General features: G+C 47.3%; 1 protein-coding gene and 1 long non-coding RNA gene across 2 annotated transcripts in view; one reads left to right on the forward strand and one right to left on the reverse strand.

Annotated features, from left to right (window-relative positions):
• Window positions 1-346: 346 nt before the first annotated feature.
• Window positions 347-16885, reverse strand: LOC143275957 (uncharacterized). The gene is made up of 5 exons (XM_076580306.1): window positions 16728-16885; window positions 12445-12548; window positions 4491-4689; window positions 2608-2834; window positions 347-1884 (listed from the first exon to the last, which is right to left on the reverse strand). The coding sequence occupies exons 2-5, from the start codon at window positions 12529-12531 to the stop codon at window positions 1720-1722; spliced, it is 678 nt and encodes a 225-aa protein (XP_076436421.1). The 5' UTR covers window positions 12532-12548; window positions 16728-16885; the 3' UTR covers window positions 347-1719.
• A 368-nt stretch (window positions 16886-17253) lies between these two features.
• LOC143275958 (uncharacterized) overlaps window positions 17254-24385 on the forward strand; it is a 16939-nt gene continuing 9807 nt past the window's right edge. Inside the window, exon 1 of the long non-coding RNA XR_013053490.1 lies at window positions 17254-17265. This is a non-coding gene — a long non-coding RNA (uncharacterized LOC143275958). The remainder of the gene's footprint in view (window positions 17266-24385) is intronic.

Raw genomic sequence — 24385 nt, forward strand, 5'->3', positions numbered from 1 at the left:
GGGGCAGGGGAGGGGGGGGCAGGGGAGGGGGGCAGTGAAGGGGGGCAGGGGAGGGGGGCAGTGAAGGGGGGCAGGGGATGGGGGCAGGGGAGGGGGGCAGTGAAGTGGGGCAGGGAAGGGGGGCAGGGGAGGGGGGCAGTGAAGGGGGGCAGGGGAGGGGGGCAGTGAAGGGGGGCTGGGGAGAGAGGCTTGAGGGGGGGCAGTGAAGGGGGGCAGGGGAGGGGGGCAGGGGAGAGAGGCTTGAGGGGGGCAGGGGAGGGGGGCAGGGGATGGGGGCTTGAGGGGGGACAGTGAAGGGGGGCAGGGGAGGGGGGCAGGGGAGAGAGGCTTGAGGGGGGCAGGGGAGGGGGGCAGGGGAGGGGGGCTTGAGGGGGGACAGTGAAGGGGGACAGGGGAGGGGGACAGGGGGTGGGAGGCAGGGGAGGGGTGCGTGGGTTTTGTTGTGGGCATTTCATTAAGACATTTTAGTTTGTCAACACACCGTCAAAATTACCCCTTCACATCCTTACATATCTATATTGAAATGCACCAAAACAAAAACAAATGCACACATAGATTAACAAAGAAATGATAACAATTAGTTGTAGTAGTAGCAGTAGTAGTGGTATGACAAATCTAATAATAAAATGAAACAAATATGATTCAATTCCATTGGAATGCAGAAAACAATTTAGTGACTGCCAGCATCATCACGTGTACATCGAACATGTTCTCTTCAGATATGATGTGGATACTTATATAGCGCCTATCATCGGTCAGAGACCAAGCTCTTGAGAGTCCCCTCCCTCTCCTCCCACCCACCGATCTGTTTTGAACAAGGCACTCTGTTCTTTCTGTCTGGCTGCATAGCAACCCTCTTCACCCAACACAGGCCTCACTGTACAAAGCCTGTTACTCGAACATAGATGTTTGCTGCAGCTTTCCAAATGGGCCAAGCACAAACAATATCTTGAATAATGCCGTACTGTATGTGCATCTGAAGACTGGTCGACGAGCATCATCAGTCCAAGAATATAACCAGCAAACCACGTAAATTGACATCAAATCACCCTGAGGCACATTGCAACAATGAACCGACATCCAAGGTGAGGACAATGAGGGGTGATAACGCGGCAGAGACTACTGCATCAACTTGCTGCTGAATACACTGCTATAAATACTACTACTACTACTGCTACTACAACTGCTACTACTATTGCTGCTGCTGCTGCTGCTATTACATCTGCTACTACTGCTGTGGCAAATCTTTTCCCGTCTGTGTTCCAAGACAAATTGTAAAAAAAAGAAAATCTAAAATGCCCTTTCCAGTTATATCACTATAATTATTACCTGTGAAAACCTTTAAAAAAATGTAATCAACAACAACAACAACAAAAATACTACTAATAATCGTATCATCATCATAGTTTTCTTCTTGCTATTCTGTTACCGGCTCGATTGCTGTCCCTTTTCCAAGATGTAGTTTAGTATTTTGACACAACGAATGTCAGTGCCAGGGGCAAACAACAACTGTTCAACTGAAATCAGTGTACAGATGAAATGAAAACTACCTGCTAGTTGTGAAAAAAGGGAGGCTAAACTCCGCAACTGAAAGCCCCCCGTGTTCTCTGTCATCACCCATGACGGACGAAGTCCGTCACTCCAACACACAAACTGCCCACCAGTCAGTCTGGCAGCACCAGCAGGTTTCCATGGGAACGGCTGTGGTGGAGACGGGTCTCAGCCGGAGGAAGATCGTCTGCAGGTGTACCCCAGCTGGGGGTAGTCGGGGTCATGGAGGCAGGAGGTGAAGCGGGAACACTTACAGGGGTAGGTGACGGTGTGGTTGGTGGGGTTAGTTTCCATACACCGGTCACGGTTACGGTGTCGGCGTTTACACCTTCTCTGTGTCGACAGTGACCACAACCAACATCAGACAGACAAAGAAATAGATGTATCATTACAGCAAATATATGTACTAATTACGTCTACATTTCAAAATAGATCGTTTTGAACGGTAAATTGAATTCCATCTGCACCAACATATAAGTAACACTTAAAATATAGTCTCTGTGGAAGAGTGGCACAAGCAGCACACACAGCGAGTGTCACAGAGAAATGCTTTACTCTGTTCCTTTTTGTTTGGTTCGTGCATTGTCGAAGGTAATAATTCCATAATGGCCTTTTTCATAATATCTCAACGAAAGAAATAAAACAGAAATAAAAGGAAAAATAAGAAATAAGTTTCGGAAATCCAGGAAAGAAAAACGAAAACAAATGCATACACACAGTAAACTTCCATCAAATAAAGAGAAAAGCCAACCAGCAAGAGAAGGGCAAGAGAGAGTCTTTTGAAGACACTACGGCTGGTGTTAACATTAAACGTGGATGGAAAAATTTTCCATAAATACCCGTCAGAATGTGTGAGACTTGTGTCGTAAAGACTGACTCTTAGCATAACGAAACACAGAGAGAGACAGAGAAAGCTATCCTCTAACGATACAGATTTTCATTCCGATGGACGCCAAGGCCCCTTACTGAAGGGGGCCACGTGCACACTGTAAGAGCAGAAGGGCAGATGGGCAGACATTGAGACACAGAAGAGGGACTGAGAAGGGACATCACTACCTTGTGGTTGCCACACACATAGGAGTGGTACTGGCGGTGGTCGGCCCTGGTGGTGACGCTGTGCAGCACAAGAGGGCGTCGTTCCGGGCAGGAGCAGTTGATGAAGTCCACCTCTGTGGGAATGGGGCTCCAGCCTGACAGCTGCAGGGACACTTGTCCTGGGGTACAGCGGCTCTGGGGCTGGATGGTCCCGCAGAACATCATGCTGAACGTCATGCTGATGTTGCCTGCGGCACAAAAACCCCGCCCTTCACACCACGTAGAGATAAATCACTGCCATCACAATTGTTCACAATTGTTCATAGCGACGAAAGAGACCAACATGTATATGAAAGACCCTCTTTATTTGCGAAATTTGGAATGGTCCCCATTTGCTGTCTTCGAAAAGTACAACTCGCCGATTCACCCTTTCTGCTGTTTAACTTTTCTAGAGATTGCTATTTCATAACATCCTTGCAAAGTCGTTTTATAATGATTACAGACCTGAAGGAACGCCCGCCAGACGACTAAATATTTCTTCTGGGCAACTTGATGAATTTTTCACTTGAGGACCGAAGAGCACGCGATGATTGCTATGTATGGAGTTTAGTGGACATGTACGGCGGAAGAGACCAACTAAACTATCAGAAGACAAGACTGGTCAGAATTTACAGTGAAGTATCTTCAGCAATGATGTGAGACGATCTTGCTTTCTCTCACCAAGGACATGTTCTGTACCGTGTTGAACTCGCAGAAGCCTGGACATGTCTGTTCTGTTACCGTGCAGTATCGAATTACAACAATCATGCCGAGAAGTAATTCGTTGACAAGTCTTGGTGCTGCAAAGAAATGAAAAGACGACAAACATCAATTGTTCCCTGTGGACTGCCGACACTAGGACTGCGACAGACGTAACCGGGTGTGGAAGTGTACGGGGAACTCGGAATGAGCGGCATGGGAGTAATGCCACTGAAACGGTGCGGATGATGGGGCAGCAAAAAAACAACAAAAAAACAAACAAACAAACAAACAAAAAACAACAACAAAAAACAAAACAAAACAACAACAAAAAGCAAACAAACAAATTAAAAACAACAGCAACAAAAAAATACACCAAAAACCAAAAACAAACAAACAAGAAAACAGAAGATTAAGACAGCAACAGAAAACAGGAAGTAATTTCAACGCATAATTTCACAAAGGCAACAGCACGGTTAATGACCGAACCCTTCTTTCTGCCCCCGTGTTGAAGGATGGGGACTGAAGCAGTCATCAGCAGCTGTTTGTCGTGAGGCTGACGGTCCTTTCTGAACAGCATGCTGTTTCACCGGTGTGTCTACGGTTCCCACTTCCCTCACAAAATATCTTGACGGCTTTCACTGAGATCTGGTTCACATGACTGTTTTCCAGCTGTTAATGGGACCGTTCTCTCCGAATTGAATTCATTGTCTGTCCAGCTGTTTACAATTATTTTCCCGTCAAATTTGTGACTGTTTATTGTTATTGATGTTTTGTAGACATAAAATATGTATCACATCGTTAGTATATAACATGTTAATTGTATATTTCATAATCTATCAATCGATTAACATGAGCTTGTGAATAGCACCACCGTTAAAAACATGAAACGTTGTACTGTAGACCAGTAGCAGACTCCCTTCGCCAAGAAAAAAATCACCACAACGACAATTTCCTTAACAATTAAAGATTCCCATATCCCAAACAACAACGTTATTCTGTGAATAACTAATGAATAAACCCAGAAAAGTACAAACACGCAGTGTTATGATAAAAAATCGTAGTGAGTGTGTCGGATACCAGGAAACCATAAGGAGTCGAGAAAACTGTTGATGCTAAATGAAGTGGGGGTGAGGTCAGTCTGTCAGTCAAGAGGTGGATCCTACCATTGGTGTGCAGTTCCCGGGTGATGACACGGCCCTGGTCAGCCTCCCAGTCATCGGAGCAGGCGCTGGACTCCGGGCAGGAGCATGGCGGACTGTGGATCTCCCGTGTCCCGGGCGGCAGGAAGTCGGCATTCATGATGGCCTTTGTCCGGCAGGGTTTGGAGGCTGAGGGGCAGCGGGGAGTGAAGGGATGGGGCCGCTGAAACAACAACAACGACGACAACAACATCAACATCAATGCCCTTCCACACACACGCGCTTCATCATGCGTGCACACTAGCACGACAGACCACATGCAAATACAGGACTGCACACGGGAAAAAAGAACACACACACACACACACACACACACACACATGTCGGAATTAATCGTGTAGGCATTCAATAGTAATTATGATGGCAACAGATCAATTGTTGAAAAAAAAGATAAAGGAAGGAAGAAAAGAACTTAAAGAAAGAAAGAAAGACTTTGGATATGTTAGATCTGTACATAAAACATGCATGGCGTATTATTTTCAAAGCGGAAATACAGACATGGAAAACACGAGTGGCCTGCAGTTTGTGCTTGTCTGAAAAGGGACAATGAAATAAAAAGGCTGTTTTGTTTTGTTTCACGTGGTAACTTGTGTCGCGTCCAACATCTAACTTAACTTGCTTCCCTCATTGTAGACTGTGTGTGTGTGTGTCAATGTGGGCATGCCAGAACAGGCAGCTTCGGCGCCAAACAAATGTTTCCCATTCACAGAGTGGGCATTTTGACAGAAGGAAAAATCATGTCGTGGATGACAACTGTGGAAAAACTGACAGAAGGAAAAATCATGTCACGGATGACAACTGTGGAAAAACTGACAGAAGGAAAAATCATGTCACGGATGACAAGTGAACTGTGGAAAAACTGACGGAAGTGAAGCCCTGTGCGATGCAGAACATTTAGACTGGCCAATGTGATATAGGTGGCCCTATCCGTCAGCAAAATGTTTCGAAAGGTATTGGTGTTTTCTCTATCATGTGCCACAGTGTGTATGTGTGTGTGTGTGTGTGTGTGTGTGTGAGAGAGAGAGAGAGAGAGAGAGAGGGAGGGAGTAGGAAAGAGATTCGCTTCACTTCTGCTCGGTCCTGTTACTATTGTTGATGCTGTGGCGATGACAACTGAGCCGACCGCCGCTGATGTCACTCCCACTTGACCGACTGCTATAAATGCTACAATCGGCCCCACCGTTAGCGGCCAGAAAATGAGGGCCATTGTCAGCAGCCGGACCTGTGTTGCCGTTCATGGCGTGCTGAATGGAGTGTGTGCCCTGAATGGGGCGTGTGTGACGGAGGGCTGTGTGTGAGAGCACTGAGGACTGTTTTCCGCTCTCTCATGACGCTCTGACGCATTTCCTCTGCCAGCAGTCAACTTTGGTCCACAACACACTGCTTCGTTAGTTCTCACCATTCATTGTAGGCTACATACACTGCTTCGTTAGTTCTCGCCATTCATTGTAGGCTACACACACTGCTTCGTTAGTTCTCACCATTCATCGTAGGCTACACACACTGCTGCGTTAGTTCTCACCATTCATTGTAGGCTACACACACTGCTGCGTTAGTTCTCACCATTCATTGTAGGCTACACACACTGCTGCGTTAGTTCTCACCATTCATTGTAGGCTACATACACTGCTTCGTTAGTTCTCACCATTCATTGTAGACTACATACACTGCTTTGTTAGTTCTCACTATTCATTGTAGGCTGACATTACATTGCTCCATTAGTTATCATCATTCATAGCGGGCTACATACACTGCTGCGTTAGTTAACATCATTCATAGCAGGCTACATACACTGCTTCGTTAGTTATCATCATTCATAGCAGGCTACATACACTGCTCCATTAGTTATCATCATTCACAGCATGCTACATACACTGCTCCATTAGTTATCATCATTCATAGCATGCTACATACACTGCTCCATTAGTTACCATCATTCATAGCATGCTACATACACTGCTTCGTTAGTTATCATCATTCATAGCATGCTACATACACTGCTTCGTTAGTTATCATCATTCATAGCATGCTACATACACTGCTTCGTTAGTTATCATCATTCATTGTAGGCTACATACACTGCTCCATTAGTTATCATCGTTCATAGCAGGCTACATACACTGCTTCCTTAGTTATCATCATTCATAGCATGCTACATACACTGCTTCCTTAGTTATCATTATTCATAGTGCCTTCCAGATGGGACCGGAAAATACGTAGCTTGCAAAATGTACTGGGTAATAATCAAATTGAGTAAATTATTGTGTAAAAGCCCCATTGAGGAAAACTGTCCCCTCCCCCTTTTAATGCGTGTGTGTGAGCACGTGCACGCGTGCCCTGGTGGTGGTGGTGGTGGTGGTGGTGTGTGTGTGTGTGTATGTGTGTGTTCACACAACACACACACACACACACACACACACACACACACACACACACACACACATTACACGTCAAGTATCAGTCATTGTAAAAAGAATTAATGAAAGAAAACAGTTCAGTTTAGTTTTGGCCATATGATACTACTTTTAAAGGAAATGCTCCATCAGCGCTTCAGTCAAATCAAAACAATGGTGGGCCTGTCTTTAAAGCACTCCATTAGAAATCAATTCAAAATGGTCCAGACCGACTGGACTGTAAATGCCAGTGCAAATGCATTTGATATAATTACTTCTCCTTTGCGCTGATGACATGTATCACCGTATATTGCAGTAATACAATAAGTGCGCAGTTGACGGGTCATCAACACGAACAGTCCTCAACAGGCACACCTCTTCAATGGGAACACTCTCTTTCCCACTGCTAGGATCCCTGCAGGTCCCTAGTCTCCACAGTGTACCCACATGCGACTCCTGGTTCTCAAAGCTGTGCTGTCTCAGTGTGACTCCTGGTTCTCAAAGCTGTGCTGTCTCAGTGTGACTCCTGCTTCTCAAAGCTGTGCTGTCTCAGTGTGACTCCTGCTTCTCAAAGCTGTGCTGTCTCAGTGTGACTCCTGCTTCTCAAAGCTGTGCTGTCTCAGTGTGACTCCTGCTTCTCAAATGTATTTGTAGTATTGTCTTGGTGTATGGATACACACATATGTGTAGCTTTTTTCGTGTGTGGAGGTATGTTATTATGCACTATTATATATGTATTGTTTCATGTAAGGTGCTTAGAGCCCATTAGGCTTTCTGGGGAGTTTGCGCCATATAAGAACTATCTATCTGTCTGTCTATGTATCTATCTATCTATCTATTTGTTTGTCCATCATCATTCTTCTATGTGTATTCTTGTATGTTCTCACAGAGCAGTCAAAACACAGACTGTGGACACACCCAGTCTGTACTCTGACTGTCCTCAGTCTCCACAGTCCGCACCACTGCCTGAAGTGTAATTTTCACTTTCTCACACCTACACAGGTGGGGTGTGACTGACAGGTGGTGGGGTGTGACTGACAGGTGGTGGGGTGACAGGTGGTGGGGTGACAGACAGGTGGTGGGGTGTGACTGACAGGTGGTGGGGTGACAGGTGGTGGGGTGACAGACAGGTGGTGGGGTGTGACTGACAGGTGGTGGGGTGACAGGTGGTGGGGTGACAGGTAGTGGGGTGTGACTGACTGACAGGTGGTGGGGTGTGACTGACTGACAGGTGGTGGGTGACAGGTGGTGGGGTATGACTGACGGATGGTGGGATGTGACTGACAGGTGGTGGGGTGACAGGTAGTGGGGTGTGATTGACAGGTGCTGGGGTGACAGGTGGTGGGGTGTGACTGACAGATGGTGGGATGTGACTGACAGGTGGTGGGGTGACAGGTAGTGGGGTGTGACTGACTGACAGGTGGTGTGGTGACAGGTGGTGGGGTGGGACAGGTGGTGGGGTGTGACTGACAGGTGGTGGGGTGTGACTGACAGGTGGTGGGGTGGCAGGTGGTGGCGTGTGACTGGCAGGTGGTGTGGTGACAGGTGGTGGGGTCTGACAGGTGGTGGGGTGTGACTGACAGGTGGTGGGGTGGCAGGTGGTGGCGTGTGACTGGCAGGTGGTGGGGTGTGACTGACAGATGGTGGGGTGTGGCTGACTGACAGGTGGTGGTGTGACAGGTGGGGGTGTGTGACTGACAGGTGGTGGGGTGTGGCTGACTGACAGGTGGTGGGGTGTGACTGACTGACAGATGGTGGGGTGACAGGTGGTGGGGTGTGGCTGACTGACAGGTGGTGTGTGACTGACAGGTGATCGGGTGACAGGTGGTGGGGCGTGACTGACTGACAGGTGGTGTGTGACTGACAGGTGGTGGGGTGTGGCTGACTGACAGGTGGTGGGATGACAGGTGGTGGGGTGTGGCTGACTGACAGGTGGTGGAGTGTGGTTGACAGGTGGTGGGGTGACAGGTGGTGGGGTGTGACTGACAGGTGGTGGGATGTGACTGACAGGTGGTGGGGTGTGACTGACTGACAGGTGGTGGGTGACAAATGGTGGGGTGGGACTGACAGGTGGTGGGGTGACAGGTGATGGGGTGTGGTGACAGGTGGTGGGGTGTGACTGACTGACAGGTGGTGGGGTGACAAATGGTGGGATGGGACTGACAGGTGGTGGGGTGACAGGTGGTGGGGTGTGGTGACAGGTGGTGGGTGTGACTGACAGGTGGTGGGGTGACAAATGGTGGGGTGGGACTGACAGGTGGTGGGGTGTGGTGACAGGTGGTGGGTGTGACTGACAGGTGGTGGGGTGACAAATGGTGGGGTGGGACTGACAGGTGGTGGGGTGACAAATGGTGGCGTGGGACTGACAGGTGGTGGGGTGACAAATGGTGGCGTGGGACTGACAGGTGGTGGGGTGACAAATGGTGGCGTGGGACTGACAGGTGGTGGGGTGACAAATGGTGGGGTGGGACTGACAGGTGGTGGCGTGTGACTGGCAGGTGGTGGGGTGACAATGGTGGCGTGGAGACAGGGGTGGCGTGGACTGGCAGGTGGTGGGGCGACTGACAGATGTGGGTGACAGGTGGTGGGGTGTGACTGATTGACAGGTGGTGGGGTGACAGGTGGTGAGGTGTCACTGACAGATGGTAGGGTGACAGGTGGTGGGGTGTGGATGACTGACAGGTGGTGTGTGACTGACAGGTGGTGGGGTGTGGCTGACTGACAGGTGGTGGGATGACAGGTGGTGGGGTATGGCTGACTGACAGGTGGTGGGGTGACAGGTGGTGGGGTGTGACTGATTGACAGGTGGTGGGATGACAGGTGTGGGGTGTGATTGACTGACAGGTGGTGGGGTGTGACTGACTGACAGGTGGTGGGGTGACAAATGGTGGGGTGGGACTGACAGGTGGTGGGTGACAGGTGTGGGGTGGGTGACAGGTGGTGGGGTGTGACTGACTGACAGGTGTGGGTGACAATGTGCGATGGACTGACAGGTGGTGGGGTGGATGACAGGTGGTGGGGTGTGGTGACAGGTGGTGGGTGTGACTGACAGGTGGTGGGGGTGACAAATGGTGGGGTGGGACTGACAGGTGGTGGGGTGACAGGTGGTGGGGTGTGGTGACAGGTGGTGGGTGTGACTGACAGGTGGTGGGGTGACAAATGGTGGGGTGGGACTGACAGGTGGTGGGGTGACAGGTGGTGGGGTGACAAATGGTGGCGTGGGACTGACAGGTGGTGGGGTGACAAATGGTGGCGTGGGACTGACAGGTGGTGGGGTGACAAATGGTGGCGTGGGACTGACAGGTGGTGGGGTGACAAATGGTGGGGTGGGACTGACAGGTGGTGGCGTGTGACTGGCAGGTGGTGGGGTGACAAATGGTGGCGTGGGACTGACAGGTGGTGGCGTGTGACTGACAGATGGTGGGGTGACAGGTGGTGGGGTGTGACTGATTGACAGGTGGTGGGGTGACAGGTGGTGAGGTGTCACTGACAGATGGTAGGGTGACAGGTGGTGGGGTGTGGATGACTGACAGGTGGTGGGGTGACAGGTTGTGGGGTGTGACTGACTGACAGGTGGTGGGGTGTGGATGACTGACAGGTGGTGGGGTGTGGATGACTGACAGGTGTGGGGTGTGATTGACTGACAGGTGGTGGGGTGTGACTGACTGACAGGTGGTGGGGTGACAGGTGGTGGGGTGTGACTGATTGACAGGTGGTGGGGTGACAGGTGGTGAGGTGTGACTGACAGATGGTGGGGTGACAGGTGGTGGGGTGTGGCTGTCTGACAGGTGGTGTGTGACTGACAGGTGGTGGGGTGACAGGTTGTGGGGTGTGGCTGACTGACAGGTGGTGTGTGGCTGACAGGTTGTGGGGTGTGGCTGACTGACAGGTGGTGTGTGACTGACAGGTGGTGGGGTGACAGGTTGTGGGGTGTGACTGACTGACAGGTTGTGGGGTGTGACTGACTGACAGGTGGTGGGGTGTGGCTGTCTGACAGGTGGTGTGTGACTGACAGGTGGTGGGGTGACAGGTTGTGGGGTGTGGCTGACTGACAGGTGGTGTGTGGCTGACAGGTTGTGGGGTGTGGCTGACTGACAGGTGGTGTGTGACTGACAGGTGGTGGGGTGACAGGTTGTGGGGTGTGACTGACTGACAGGTTGTGGGGTGTGACTGACTGACAGGTGGTGGGGTGTGGCTGACTGACAGGTGGTGGGGTGACAGGTAGTGGGGTGACAGGTGGTGGGTGTGCCTGACAGGTGGTGGGGTGACAGGTGGTGGGGTGTGACTGACTGACAGGTGGTGGGGTGACAGGTGGTGGGGTGACAGGTTGTGGGGTGACAGGTGGTGGGTGTGACTGGAAGGTGGTGGTGTGACAGGTGGTGGGGTGTGACTGACAGGTGGTGGCGTGTGACTGGCAGGTGGTGGGGTGACAGGTCGTGGGGTGTGACGGACAGGTGGTGGCGTGTGACTGGTTGGTGGTGGTGTGACAGGTGGTGGGGTGTGACTGACAGGTGGTGGCGTGTGACTGGCAGGTGGTGTGGTGTGACTGACTGACTGAAAGGACAATGACAACATCAGCGAGCCTGTACAGGGAGTTTCAGACAACGGCTCACGATCTGAGCACGTGAGCTATTTCCTAAACGGGGAATATGATACGAAGTAAATGCCTGGAAATGGACAGGTAATTGTGTTATAATCATGGCGATCAGAATGACTCGTCACTGCTAATTGCATCAACCATCCACCCACATCACAATGTCTGCCTCCCCACCCTGACGATTAAGAGAGAGAGTGAGAGAGGGCGAGGGAGAGAGAGAGAGAGAGAGAGAGAGAGAGAGAGAGAGAGAGAGAGAGAGAGAGAGAGAGTTATTTCTTCATCTGCGTTCGTGGGCTGTGCCTCCTGCATTTACTTTTTTCTATGACTGGGCATCAATTAAGTGTTGAGCACCGCATTTAACCAGCCGTTTTTACAGCCATATTTAATTTCAGGGAACGGTGCATGCTGGACATGTTTGTGTTTCCATAAGGCCTCGAGACATGTTTGTGTTTCCATAAGGCCTCGAGACATGTTTGTGTTTCCATTAGGCCTCGAGCAGTAACGTCTTTAACGGGATCTGCAAGGCGCCTGTTTGATCTTCTGCATCTGTATACATGGAGGGGACTAAGGTCTCCGTACAAGCTGATCTGAGCCATCGGAAAGTAATAATATCACTTACCCATCAGCCCCAAGTCATTGAGATGAATTTCCGAGGTACACTGGACTACTGGCACATTGCGCTCACCAGACTATTCCCTTTGGATGTTTCCTAGTGTCCGATAGTACAGTGGTGTTGACAAGAGATCATGTTGGAAACAAGTATGGAAAATATATGTCTCTCTCTCTCTCTCTCTCTCTCTCTCTTTATATATATATATATATATATATATATATATATATATATATATATATATATATATATATTATCATCTGTGTGTGTGTGTGTGTGTGTGTGTGTGTGTGTGTGTGACCAGCAGTGGGCACTGACCCTGAATCCCATGTTGAAGCTGTTCCTCAGTGCTGATGTGAGGGCCACACAGAGGGTGAGCACCATCACTGCCTGGCCAGTCCACATCCTGCCTGCTGCTCTGTCTGCACACACCAACACAGCACATGGTCCTCACTTCATTCACACAACACAAGGTCCTCACTTCATTCACACACTACATGATCCTCACTTCACTCACACAGCACCACATGGTCCTCACTTCACTCACACAGGACCACATGGTCCTCACTTCATTCACACAGCACAATGTCATCATTTCAATCACACACTACATGATCCTCACTTCACTCACACAGCACCACATGGTCCTCACTTCATTCACAAAGCACAATGTCATCATTTCAATCACACACTACATGATCCTCACTTCACTCACACAGCACCACATGGTCCTCACTTCATTCACACAGCACAATGTCATCATTTCAATCACACACTACATGATCCTCACTTCACTCACACAGCACCACATGGTCCTCACTTCATTCACACAGCACAATGTCATCATTTCAATCACACACTACATGATCCTCACTTCACTCACAAAGCACCACATGGTCCTCACTTCACTCATACAGCACCACATGGTCCTCACTTCATTCACACAGCACCACATGGTCCTCACTTCATTCACACACCACCACATGGTCCTCACTTCATTCACACAGCACCACATGATCCTCACTTCACTCACACAGCACCACATGATCCTCACTTCATTCACACAGCACCACATGGTCCTCACTCCCTTCACACAGCACCACATGATCCCCACTTCATTCACACACCACATGGTCCTCACTCCCTTCACACAGCACCACATGGTCCTCACTTCATTCACACACCACATGGTCCTCACTTCATTCACACAGCACCACATGATCCTCACTTCACTCACATAGCACCACATGGTCCTCACTCCCTTCACACAGCACCACATGATCACTACATGATCCTCACTCACGCAGCACCACACGGTCCTCACTTCACTCACACAGCACCACATGGTCCTCACTTCACTCACACAGCACATGATCCTCACTTCACTCACACAGCACCACATGATCCTCACTTCACTCACACAGCACCACATGGTCCTCACTCCCTTCACACAGCACCACATGATCCTCACTTCACTCACACAGCACCACATGGTCCTCACTTCACTCACACAACACCACATGATCCTCACTTCACTCACACAGCACCACATGGTCCTCACTTCATTCACACAGCACCACACGGTCCTCACTTCATTCACACATGATCCTCACTTCACTCACACTCCACATGGTCCTCACTTCACTCACGCAGCACCACACGGTCCTCACTTCACTCACACAGCACCACATGGTCCTCACTTCATTCACACACTACATGATCCTCACTTCACTCACGCAGCACCACACGGTCCTCACTTCACTCACACAGCACCACATGGTCCTCACTTCACTCACACAGCACATGATCCTCACTTCACTCACACAGCACCACATGATCCTCACTTCATTCACACACCACCACATGGTCCTCACTCCCTTCACACAGCACCACATGATCCTCACTTCACTCACACACCACATGGTCCTCACTTCACTCACACAGCACCACATGATCCTCACTTCATTCACACACCACCACATGGTCCTCACTTCATTCACACAGCACCACACGGTCCTCACTTCATTCACACATGATCCTCACTTCACTCACACTCCACATGGTCCTCACTTCATTCACACAGCACCACATGGTCCTCACTTCATTTACACATAGTCCTCACATCACTCACACAGCACACGGTCCTCACTTCATTCACACAGCACCACATGGTCCTCACTTCCTTTACACAGCACCACATGGTCCTCACTTCATTCACACAAGCACCACATGATCCTCACTTCATTCACACAAAACCACATCGTCCTCACTTCATTCACACAGCACCACATGATCCTCACTTCATTCACACAAAAACACATCGTCCTCACTTCATTCACACAGCACCACATGATCCTCACTTCATTCAAACACCACCACATGGTCCTCACTTCCTTCACACACCACATGGTCCTCACTTCATTCACACAGCACCACATGGCCCTCACTTCCTTTACACAGCACCACATGGTCCTCACTTCATTCACACAGCACCACATGGTCCTCACTTCCTTTACACAGCACCACATGGTCCTCACTTCATTCACACAGCACCACATGGTCCTCACTTCATTCACACAGCACCACATGGTCCTCACTTCATTCACACAGCACCACATGGTCCTCACTTCATTCATACAGCACCACATTGTCCTCACTTCATTCACACAGCACCACATGGTCCTCACTTCCTTTACACAGCACCACATGGTCCTCACTTCATTCACACAGCCACCACATGGTCCTCACTTCCTTCACACAACATCCGCATCAGTGCATACAACTGCATCATGCAAGCTACCAAAAGAAGTGAACCACCATCATATATCGGGTGTCCCAGAAAAAGTGAACCGCTTTTTGACAAGTATTTTCTCAGTGACAGAGAAACCGAATTCATTGAAACTTTTCAAACAGTAACCTTGTTGATGATACCCTGAGGTTACTGTGTGAAAAGTTTCAATGAATTCGGTTTCTCTGTCACTGAGAAAATGTCAAAAAGCGGTTCACTTTTTGGGGAACACCCGATGTAGCCAACCAATGACCACCGCGCACATTAATTCCCAGCTTTCACCTTCACTGTCTCGAACTTCTTCGTCTTCTTTATTTCTGTCTTCTCTTCCTTCGTTTTCTACATGACCCCGTCAAACTGTGTAAATCAATGTCGCATGGCTTACACTCCAACATGAACACATCGTCAGAGCTCAAACAAAAGGCTGACAAAAGGAACACATACCTACCTAGCTGTCACACACACACACACACACACACACACACACACACCACATCGCTGCCACATACTACACCCCTACTTTATTCTGACACAATATGAATGTCTTTCAATGAAACCAGTCTGTGTTTTCCCTGTTCTGTTCTTAGACTCTTTTTTTTTTGACAACAACTCAGGAAGCATTAATTCTATTACATTGACAAAGGCCTCCTAGTATCTGTCTGACGTCTATATGTTCTAAGACATTATTGTCTATTACTGGATCCTTCAGTTTATCGCAATTTAAAGTCCATAATTTTGTTTGGTCTTGTGAAGTACGTCCCTCCTTTCTTTTCTCTGTTCTCACTGCCTCAATGCTCAGGATGGAAAGGGATTTGTGTTCAGGATGGTGTTTTAAAACATGGTGAGTTACCTTGCATTTGTTTCCATTTTTTATCACTTTTATGCTTGGCCTACTTATAGTGTATTTCTCAACTGAACAGACATACAATTAATCTGGATGTAAAGTTCATAACTGACGTTTTCTGTCGTGCAGCTAATGCTAAGTCTGATTTTCCAGTCTGTTGTCACATGGGCTCACAGTGAGTATGTTTATCTTCAAAATGAATACAAGTGTCAAACGTCTTGTCACATCTTTTATAAGCAGGTTTGGCAGATGTTCTAATGGGGACTGCAGGTTTGTTCAGCTCTGCCAAGTTCTTTTTTCTCTGCAATAATGATGACTCTTTGAGGGAACAGTCTTTGTATTAACAACCTGGATTATGACCCAGGTTGTCATGCAAACTCCTTATTTCTGGAACCAGACTTCAAGTTTTGGATGCACACCATCAAAAGAACCTAGCTTCCACGCCCACTTGTCCTGTCTAACCCGTTCCCCAGCCCACCACACGGCTGTCGTCATACACTCTGGACTCGTGACGTCACGTCAGTTTTCTCTTCGAACAACCTTCCCATTCATAACACCAGCTCATGTTTCAAGAAAACAATCTTCTTGAGGACATTTTCAGTATCAATATGCTAGCTGTCTTATGAAGTAAACAACGAAAATGAAATATCCCTGGAACCACATCGAACTATCCTGGTTGAATCCCACCAGCCTTTTCACAGTGGAGACTCATGAACTGTGGTCAATACTGAGTGAGAGTCAGCAAATGCCACACTCCCATTTTGAGATTCCATTAGTGACCAGACACGTTTGTGACCCTGTCTTGTGGGAAAGGGAGCCGGGAGAAAGAGTGGAATAAAGACACTGACGCATCATAACTCATACAACACAGTAGTGATAAAGAAGAAAGGAGGACTAAACCTTGGAAGACTATACCTTTACGAATAAAAAGTCTGCGATAAAACGAAGGAAAGTTAAAATAACACCGACCTGGTGAATGATTAGTCTGTAACACCCACAGCTGTAAATGAAGAAGTAAAACCCGACTTGTACGCAGTTGGATGTCGCTGAGAAGTCCCAAGCACTGGCACGTTGCTGAGTGGCACAGCAGTGGTTCTGTTGGCGTGACGCGGCGAGGGCTGGCTGATAAAGGCGGTGAGAGGGGCGGGGGAAGGAGAGAGGGGGAGGGCGGTGCTCTCAGTGACGATAGTCACAGGCCATGTCCGCCTTGCCGGCCCAGTCATTTATTTCCGCTGTGTCACTGCCGCTCTTCCTGCCACCACGGCGTCATGGCGCTCCTCCGCCCCCTCCCTGCTTCCTCTGTTAGTCTGCTGATTTCCCCACAAATTTCGTTGTACGGTGAGCATGGGAACGGACATGGCCCGGAAACAACCGCCTCAGTGAGACATGACTACAGGAAAGACATGAACAAGTTTCCCCCTCTGTCGGAGAATCAGTCTAATAATAAGAAGAATTACTGTCAGTACAAAACATACAGTTACAAATTAAGTCATCTACACTGTGTGCGGTAAGCGCCTTTTGTGTGTGAAGAATGAAGTCAGTTGAAACACTATCTTTCTTTGCAGCACTTCTCCCTCAGTGAGGCCAGCATGACGGAGCAGTGAGGACAGCTCTGCAGTTGCCCCTCTGTACAGTGTACTCCTGCTGGTTCATCACACCACGGCTTACTGCACGTGCTGACCACAGACCTCCAGTCAGGCATGTCACTCCATCCTTGGTGTCCGTCTTGTGTGTGGCTGGTTGGCCGTGTGTAACTTCCGACGTAAATCACGTGTGTGCTTGTTTGCTTTTTCTGTTCCCCTCTCCAGCATCCAGCAAACCTGTCTCTTACAGCTGACATCAGCAGAGGTGAATAACAATACGAGGTATGGATACAAACCTTTCGAGCACAGCTCTTGAGTTGTTGTCGCAATGAACGCTGGCGTTGTCGTGGTGGAGCATCTCAGAACTGACTGAAAAGCCCTCATGTTATCCCTTGTGAAAACGTCAGCCATCCTGCCGATGATGATAAGCCATTTCCCTCAGTATAAGATACGACACAGGAAAACAACTTACCACGTCATGGGCTTCCCGGTTTCTGAGGGCTAAAAATCGCAAACCACTTCCGTTATGCACAACGTTTTCAAGGACACTCGAAGACAAGCACAACGTTTTCAAGGATACTCGAAGACAAGCACAACGTTTTCAAGGATACTCGAAGACAAGGCAGCTCTGAATTTATGCACAGCACGAGTTGTAAGCTGCGCATTCACAATCCAAGTATTATGAGGCAAACAGCGATATTTGTGTCGCTCAATCGTGCTCAACAGAGGTAATTCGCGCATTGCCGTTAATGTGCAACAGTTTTCCCCATTGTCAGCTTTGAGCAAAATACCTTGCGCATTGGCGGTAATGCGGAAAAGGTAAGGAAGTCAGCTGACAGAATTTCAGTCTGATGATTCTCTCGGCATGGTGAGCTCGGATCGGTAAGATATCTTAGTGCAGCATCTGGCATAGATGACTATTCACTACGAAAAAGAAAAGAAGCAATTATTATTTTAATAACTAGTAAAAATGAGCATGATTGTGACATCCTGCTCATTTCGGAATGCGTAACGTATCACTGAACACGAAATCAGTTAACAAGACTTTCATTGCTTTCTCAGTTGCCAGCATGCCGGTGGATCGGCGCAACCAACAGGAGTTTGAAAGTGCTGAAGCACAGCCACGTAAGATCGTCGTCTTTGGTTCACCAAAGAAAAGACTCAGACGTTAATACAAAAAAAGGGATACTTTCAAAGACCTTTTCGTTCGTTCGTTCTTAAATTTAACGTCTTTTCACTGTAAATGATATTAGTCAAAGACCATGAAGCTGCCAGAGGACTACAGTTTTAAAACGCCATGACATTAATTTTTTACTTGGAACTGTCGAAATGCTTATACTTGCTCGCTCCATAGTCAATAAATTCAAGATTTTGTTCACGCTGGAAGGTCTGTATGGAGTTATGAAAGATGCTCACACTGCATGTTGACAGTGGGGAGAGACAAGAAAAAAAAGTAAACAAATCTTATGCAAATGTGACAAGGACGCAGATCCAGATATTCTGTCCTGTTGTGAGAACTGTCAACTGAAATGAAAATCAAAAAGAGAACAAAGTTGTTGTTGTGAAACCAATTTTTATATCACGTTTTCAACCGCCAAGACAGGCGAACCTAACCGGTATGCACAGTCAACCATGTGGAGAGTTTATGTAGGTTTATGTTACCATTACCGTATCACGCACGGGCTGCCTTGCCTGTTATCGTAATACGCACGGACAGCCTTGCCCATTACCGTATCACGCACGGGCTGCCTTGCTTGTTATCGTAATACGCACGGGCTGCCTTGCCTGTTATCGTAATACGCACGGGCTGCCTTGCCCATTACCGTATCACGCACGGGCTGCATTGCCTGTTATCGTAATACGCACGGGCTGCCTTGCCCATTACCGTATCACGCACGGGCTGCATTGCTTGTTATCGTAATACGCACGGGCTGCCTTGCCCATTACCGTATCACGCACGGGCTGCCTTGCTTGTTATCGTAATACGCACGGACTGCCTTGCCCATCACCGGTAATACGCACGGGCTGCCTTGCCCATCACCGGTAATACGCACGGGCAGCCTTGCCGATTACCAGTGAAGCGCAAAATCGTCTGCAGTCTGCCGTGAGATAAGATACAACTGTATTGTTTATAAATACACATAAATGCGTTCGCTCGAGTACATATAGCATTATATACATAAAGCAAAATCTCTTTTAGAACAAGAACATTCATAAAAATGTATGCAACACAATAACTAAAGTAATGGAACTGATGCTGACTAGGTAAGAAAATCCACATGTCATTGACACTGAAGTATAACATAAGCCAAACGCATGGACAGCACAATCACTCAAAAACATTTATGAAGGTAATGTATGCATTGCTGTAGCTTTATAAAGAGAATTAATGAAGACCATATAAGAAAACATACACATCAGGAATCACCACACTGGTCACAACACTTCATGTGTCATGAAGATATCACTATAAAAGAAGAAACAAATAAGACAAGTAGAATAATACAAATTTATTCGAGTACCACAATTTGATCTTTTTTCTCTTTTTTTCTTCTTTTTTTTAACTTTTTTTTTTTTTTTTTTTTTTTTTTTAAAGAAATCCCTTTTACACTGAGTTTGAAATGAAAAGGAAATGGAAACTGATAAGATGAAATACAGTTTAATTGTAAATTCACTTAAATTGTCTTTTGGCTCGAGTGCACACAATATTAAGCACACACACACACACACACACACACACACACATATATATATATATATATCTGTGTGTGTGTGTGTGCACCTATCTATTTATCTAGATGCCTACCAACCCACCTGTGCTTCATGGCATGTCTACAGTGAGTGCCTCGCCTCCCATCCCCTCCTCCCTCCATCTCTCTGTCACTGTCTCTGTCTGACTGTCTGTTTCTCTCTCTCTCTCTCTTTCTCTCTCTCTCTCTCTCTCTCTCTCTCTCTCTCTCTCTCTATCTATCTATCTATCTATCTATCTAACTGATACCTAATTATGTTTATGTATGCATATGTGTTTATATATATATATATATATATATATATATATATATATATATATATATGTGTGTGTGTGTGTGTGTGTGTCTGTGTGTGTGTGTGTGTGTGTGTCCATTCCATTCATTCTCCTGCCCGGGATGGGCGTAGAGGAGACATGAGGGACGATTCCGTAGTCAGACGACGCCATCCGGTTCTATCTTCTGCCTGTCGTATCAGCGTAGCGCTATCCATATTGGTCAATTCCTTGATGTTGTCCATCCAGCATTTGGCTTGCCTCCCTCTTCGCCTACCACCCTCTAGCGTTCCCTGTAGAACTGTCTTTTGCAGTGAATTGTGGCGTGTCACATGCCCGAACCATGACAGCTTCCTCCTTTTGACCACTGCTAAGAGTGGTTCCAGTGGACCCACTAGCATAGTTATTTGGCTCTTGACAAAGTCATTGGTCTTTCTGTCCTTCCATGAGATTCCAAGCAGTCGTCTGAAGCATTTTGTCTCAAACGTCTGGACTTTCCTAGTAGTCTCTGCTGTTAAAGTCCAACTTTCACATCCATACAGCAGTATGGATAGCACCAGGGATCGGTACAGTTTGATCTTTGTTGGAAAGCTGATCTCTCTGCTCTTCCAAATCTTGCTGAGCTTAGCCATTGCTGATGTTGCGATCGCTATCCTAATCTTTATTTCAGTTGTTGAGCGACCGTCGTTTGTGAGGGTGGTGCCGAGATATTTGAAAGCATCCACTTCTTCAAGTTGTTGTCCGTTCATGAAGATTTGAGCTTGGGTGTTGGTTGAGCTGTTTACCAACACTTTGCTTTTCTCGGTGCTCACTTCCATTCCGTATGCACCTGCTCTTCCTTCTAGTCTCTTGGTGAGGTCTTGTAGTTCTTTGTTGCTGCCTCCTAGTAGATCTATGTCATCTGCGAATCTCAAGTTGTTGATGATTCTTCCTCCTATGGAGATGGTAGAGTGGAAGTCATGGAGGGTTTCGCGCATGATGTTTTCTAGGAAAAGGTTGAATAGTACTGGGGAGAGCAGGCAACCCTGACGGACACCGACTGTGGTCTTAAAGTATATTCCGATTTGGTTGTTGAGGAGGACTGCGCTGCTGGATGTCTTGTACAGCGCCTGAATGACTTGGGTGAGACCCTCCTCGATGCCAAACTGTCTGAGTACCTGCCACAGTCCATCATGCCACACCCTGTCAAAGGCTTTCTTGAAGTCTATGAAGTTGTGGAACAGGTCTCTTTGATGTTGCAGGTGTTTTTCCATCAGTAATCGGCAGGTGAAGATCTGTTCTACTGTGCTTCTGCCTGCTCTGAATCCGGCTTGTTCCTCTGCCAGGTGTTCTTCAGCCTCTTTCTTGAGTCGGTTTAGAATGACTCGAAGCATGATTTTGCTTGTGTGGCTAATAAGACTGATTGTCCTGTAATTCTGGCATTGGCGGAGATTCCCCTTTTTTGGTATGGGGATGATGAGCGACCGAGTCCATTCTGAGGGCCACTGTTTTGTCTCCCAGATCTTTTGACAGATTGCTGTTACAATTGTGACCAGCTCATTCCCTCCGTGTTTGAGCAGCTCTGCCGGAATGTTGTCTGCTCCAGGTGACTTTCCTGCTGGTAGACTGCGTACAGCTTCTTCCACTTCTTCCCTCAACACTGGCAGGGGTGAAGGTTCCCTTGATGGTGTTATGTCTCTGTCAATCAAACTGTCATCTGGTTGTATGGGATAGTTGTATAATTCTTGACAGTATTGTGTCCATCTGTTCAGAACAGCGGAGCTTTCTGTCAGTAGTTCGCCTGAGGTATCCTCAATGACAGACGATTTGTTCTGTGTGTGTGTACATGTAGACATATGCATGCATGTGTGTATATGTGCATATATCTATGTGCATAAGGGGTGTGTGTTTGGGGATGAGTGTGTGCATATGTGGGTGGGTGGGTGGGTGGATGGGTGTGTGTGACTGTGTTCCCTTTATCATTTTTTTATAATGGTGATGATGGTGTGTTGATTATCATTATTATCCTTAGTAGTAAGGATGGTGGTATTAGTAGTGGTGGGTAGTAGTAGTAGTAGCAGTAGTAGCAACAGCAGTATTTACCATTATTATTATTGTTGTGTCCTATCGTTATTATTTTTGTTGTCACAAGGACAGATTGGAAGACTAGGCAATGCCTAAAATTTTTATCCTTGAGTGATAAAGTTTTTGAATCTCTCTCTCTCTCTCTCTCTCTCTCTCTCTCTCTCTCTCTCTCTGTGTGTGTGTGTGTGTGTGTGTGTGTGTGTGTGTGTGTGGCTAATCGATCGTAGATGGCAAAGTTGGATTAATCGTATCCATACCAGTCAGAGATTTGATATGTACAGAACTCTCTGTAATGTACATGATTTGAAAACTTATCTTCTGCAAGATGTGGACAGGCACTTGAAATCTATAACAACGTAATTTAGATTAGGAATATGAGAATTGGCAATGCATCGCTCAAGATACAAAACTTCTAGTACGAATGATTTAGTCTGTACTCTGTGTAACGAATCCCAAGAAAACGAATTACATTTTGTTCTTTGTCAGGAAATGTTCGTGAAATGTTTATAAAAGCAAAATGCTACAAACATTCCTATCTGTTTAAATTAAGTCTGTTAATGTCGTCAAGCAACAGTAAGGACGTTCGTGATTTTTCCTTGTTTTTTGTTTTGTTTTTTTGTTTGTTTTGTTTTGTTTTTTGTAGAAGACTTTCAAACTTTGAGAAATACCCACTTTGTGAAATGAATATGATTATGCTTTGTTATCTGCATTTATGCTTGTTTGCTTATGTTGTCTTATTGAATTGCATAATGTTCATGTGAACCCCTTCATTTGGGGTTGAGGCCTTTATGTGAATACACCATTCCGTTCCGTTCCGTTCTGACTCTCTGTCTCTGTCTGTCTGTCTGTCTGTCTGTCTCTCTCTCTATCTCTCTCTCTCTCTATATATATATATTTATCTCTGTGTGTGTGTGAGGGGGGGGGGGGGGGGGAGGGGGAGGGGGGTAACAAGCGCGCGTGAGTGCTGATGAGCATATTGTGGTTTATTGTTGATTGTTTGCTCTTTGGTACGTATTTCTATTACACTTCCATCCAAACGATTTAAGACGGAAGGTGGTAGAATGATTAAGCTGCTTAGCTGTCAATGTAGAGAGTCCGTGAGGGTGTGGGTTCGAATTCCACTCTCGCCGTTTCTCTCAAGTTTGACTGGAAAATCAAACTGAGCGTCTAGTCTTTCGGATGAGACGATAAACCCGAGGTCCCGTGTGCAGCACGCACTTGGCCCACTGGAAAAACAACAAAAAACCCAAGGCAACAAAAGTGTTGTCCTCTGGCAAAATTATACAAAAATCCACTGTGATAGGTACACACATATACAAGCATGCACTCAAGGCCTAACAAGCGCGTTCGGTTATGCTGCTGTCAGGCATCTGCCTAGCAGATGTGGTGTAGCGTATATGGATTCGTCCGAACGCAGTGACGCCTCCTTGAGAAAGTAAAACTGAAACTGAAACTTTTAGCCAAACAATTTTGGCCTATGCTTATTGGCACTGTGTATTGTAACCCCCTTGCCAAAAGGGTATTTTTGCTAATGGCAATACAACCAGTGTCAGTGTCTGTGTGTAACAATAACAACTCCAGACTGCGGACATGTGTGTATACAACTTGCCCACCACATACCAAAGGTCACTTGACACACTACGTCACACCGTGACGCCAGGCACACTCGTGGTGATCACAGTCATGGCTGTGCGCCGGAAACAGCGTGGGCGTCTGTGGTGGTGTGCGGTGGACGTCCTGTGGTGGTCGACCATGTCATCTTGTTATCTTTTAATGAATTTCCCTACTTTCAACTACACTGTCATCCTTGCTTAAAAACAAATTGCAAAAACTGGGAACTGATTTCGGTTTATTTGTTGTTGGGTTTTTGTGTGTGTGGGTTTTTTGTTGTTGTTTTTTGTTTTTTTTCCCATCGAAATTGTTTCGAAGATACGAAGATTTCGGGCATTCCATAAAAT

This window comes from Babylonia areolata, chromosome 31, assembly GCF_041734735.1.
Source record: "Babylonia areolata isolate BAREFJ2019XMU chromosome 31, ASM4173473v1, whole genome shotgun sequence".
Classification (NCBI taxonomy): domain Eukaryota; kingdom Metazoa; phylum Mollusca; class Gastropoda; order Neogastropoda; family Buccinidae; genus Babylonia; species Babylonia areolata.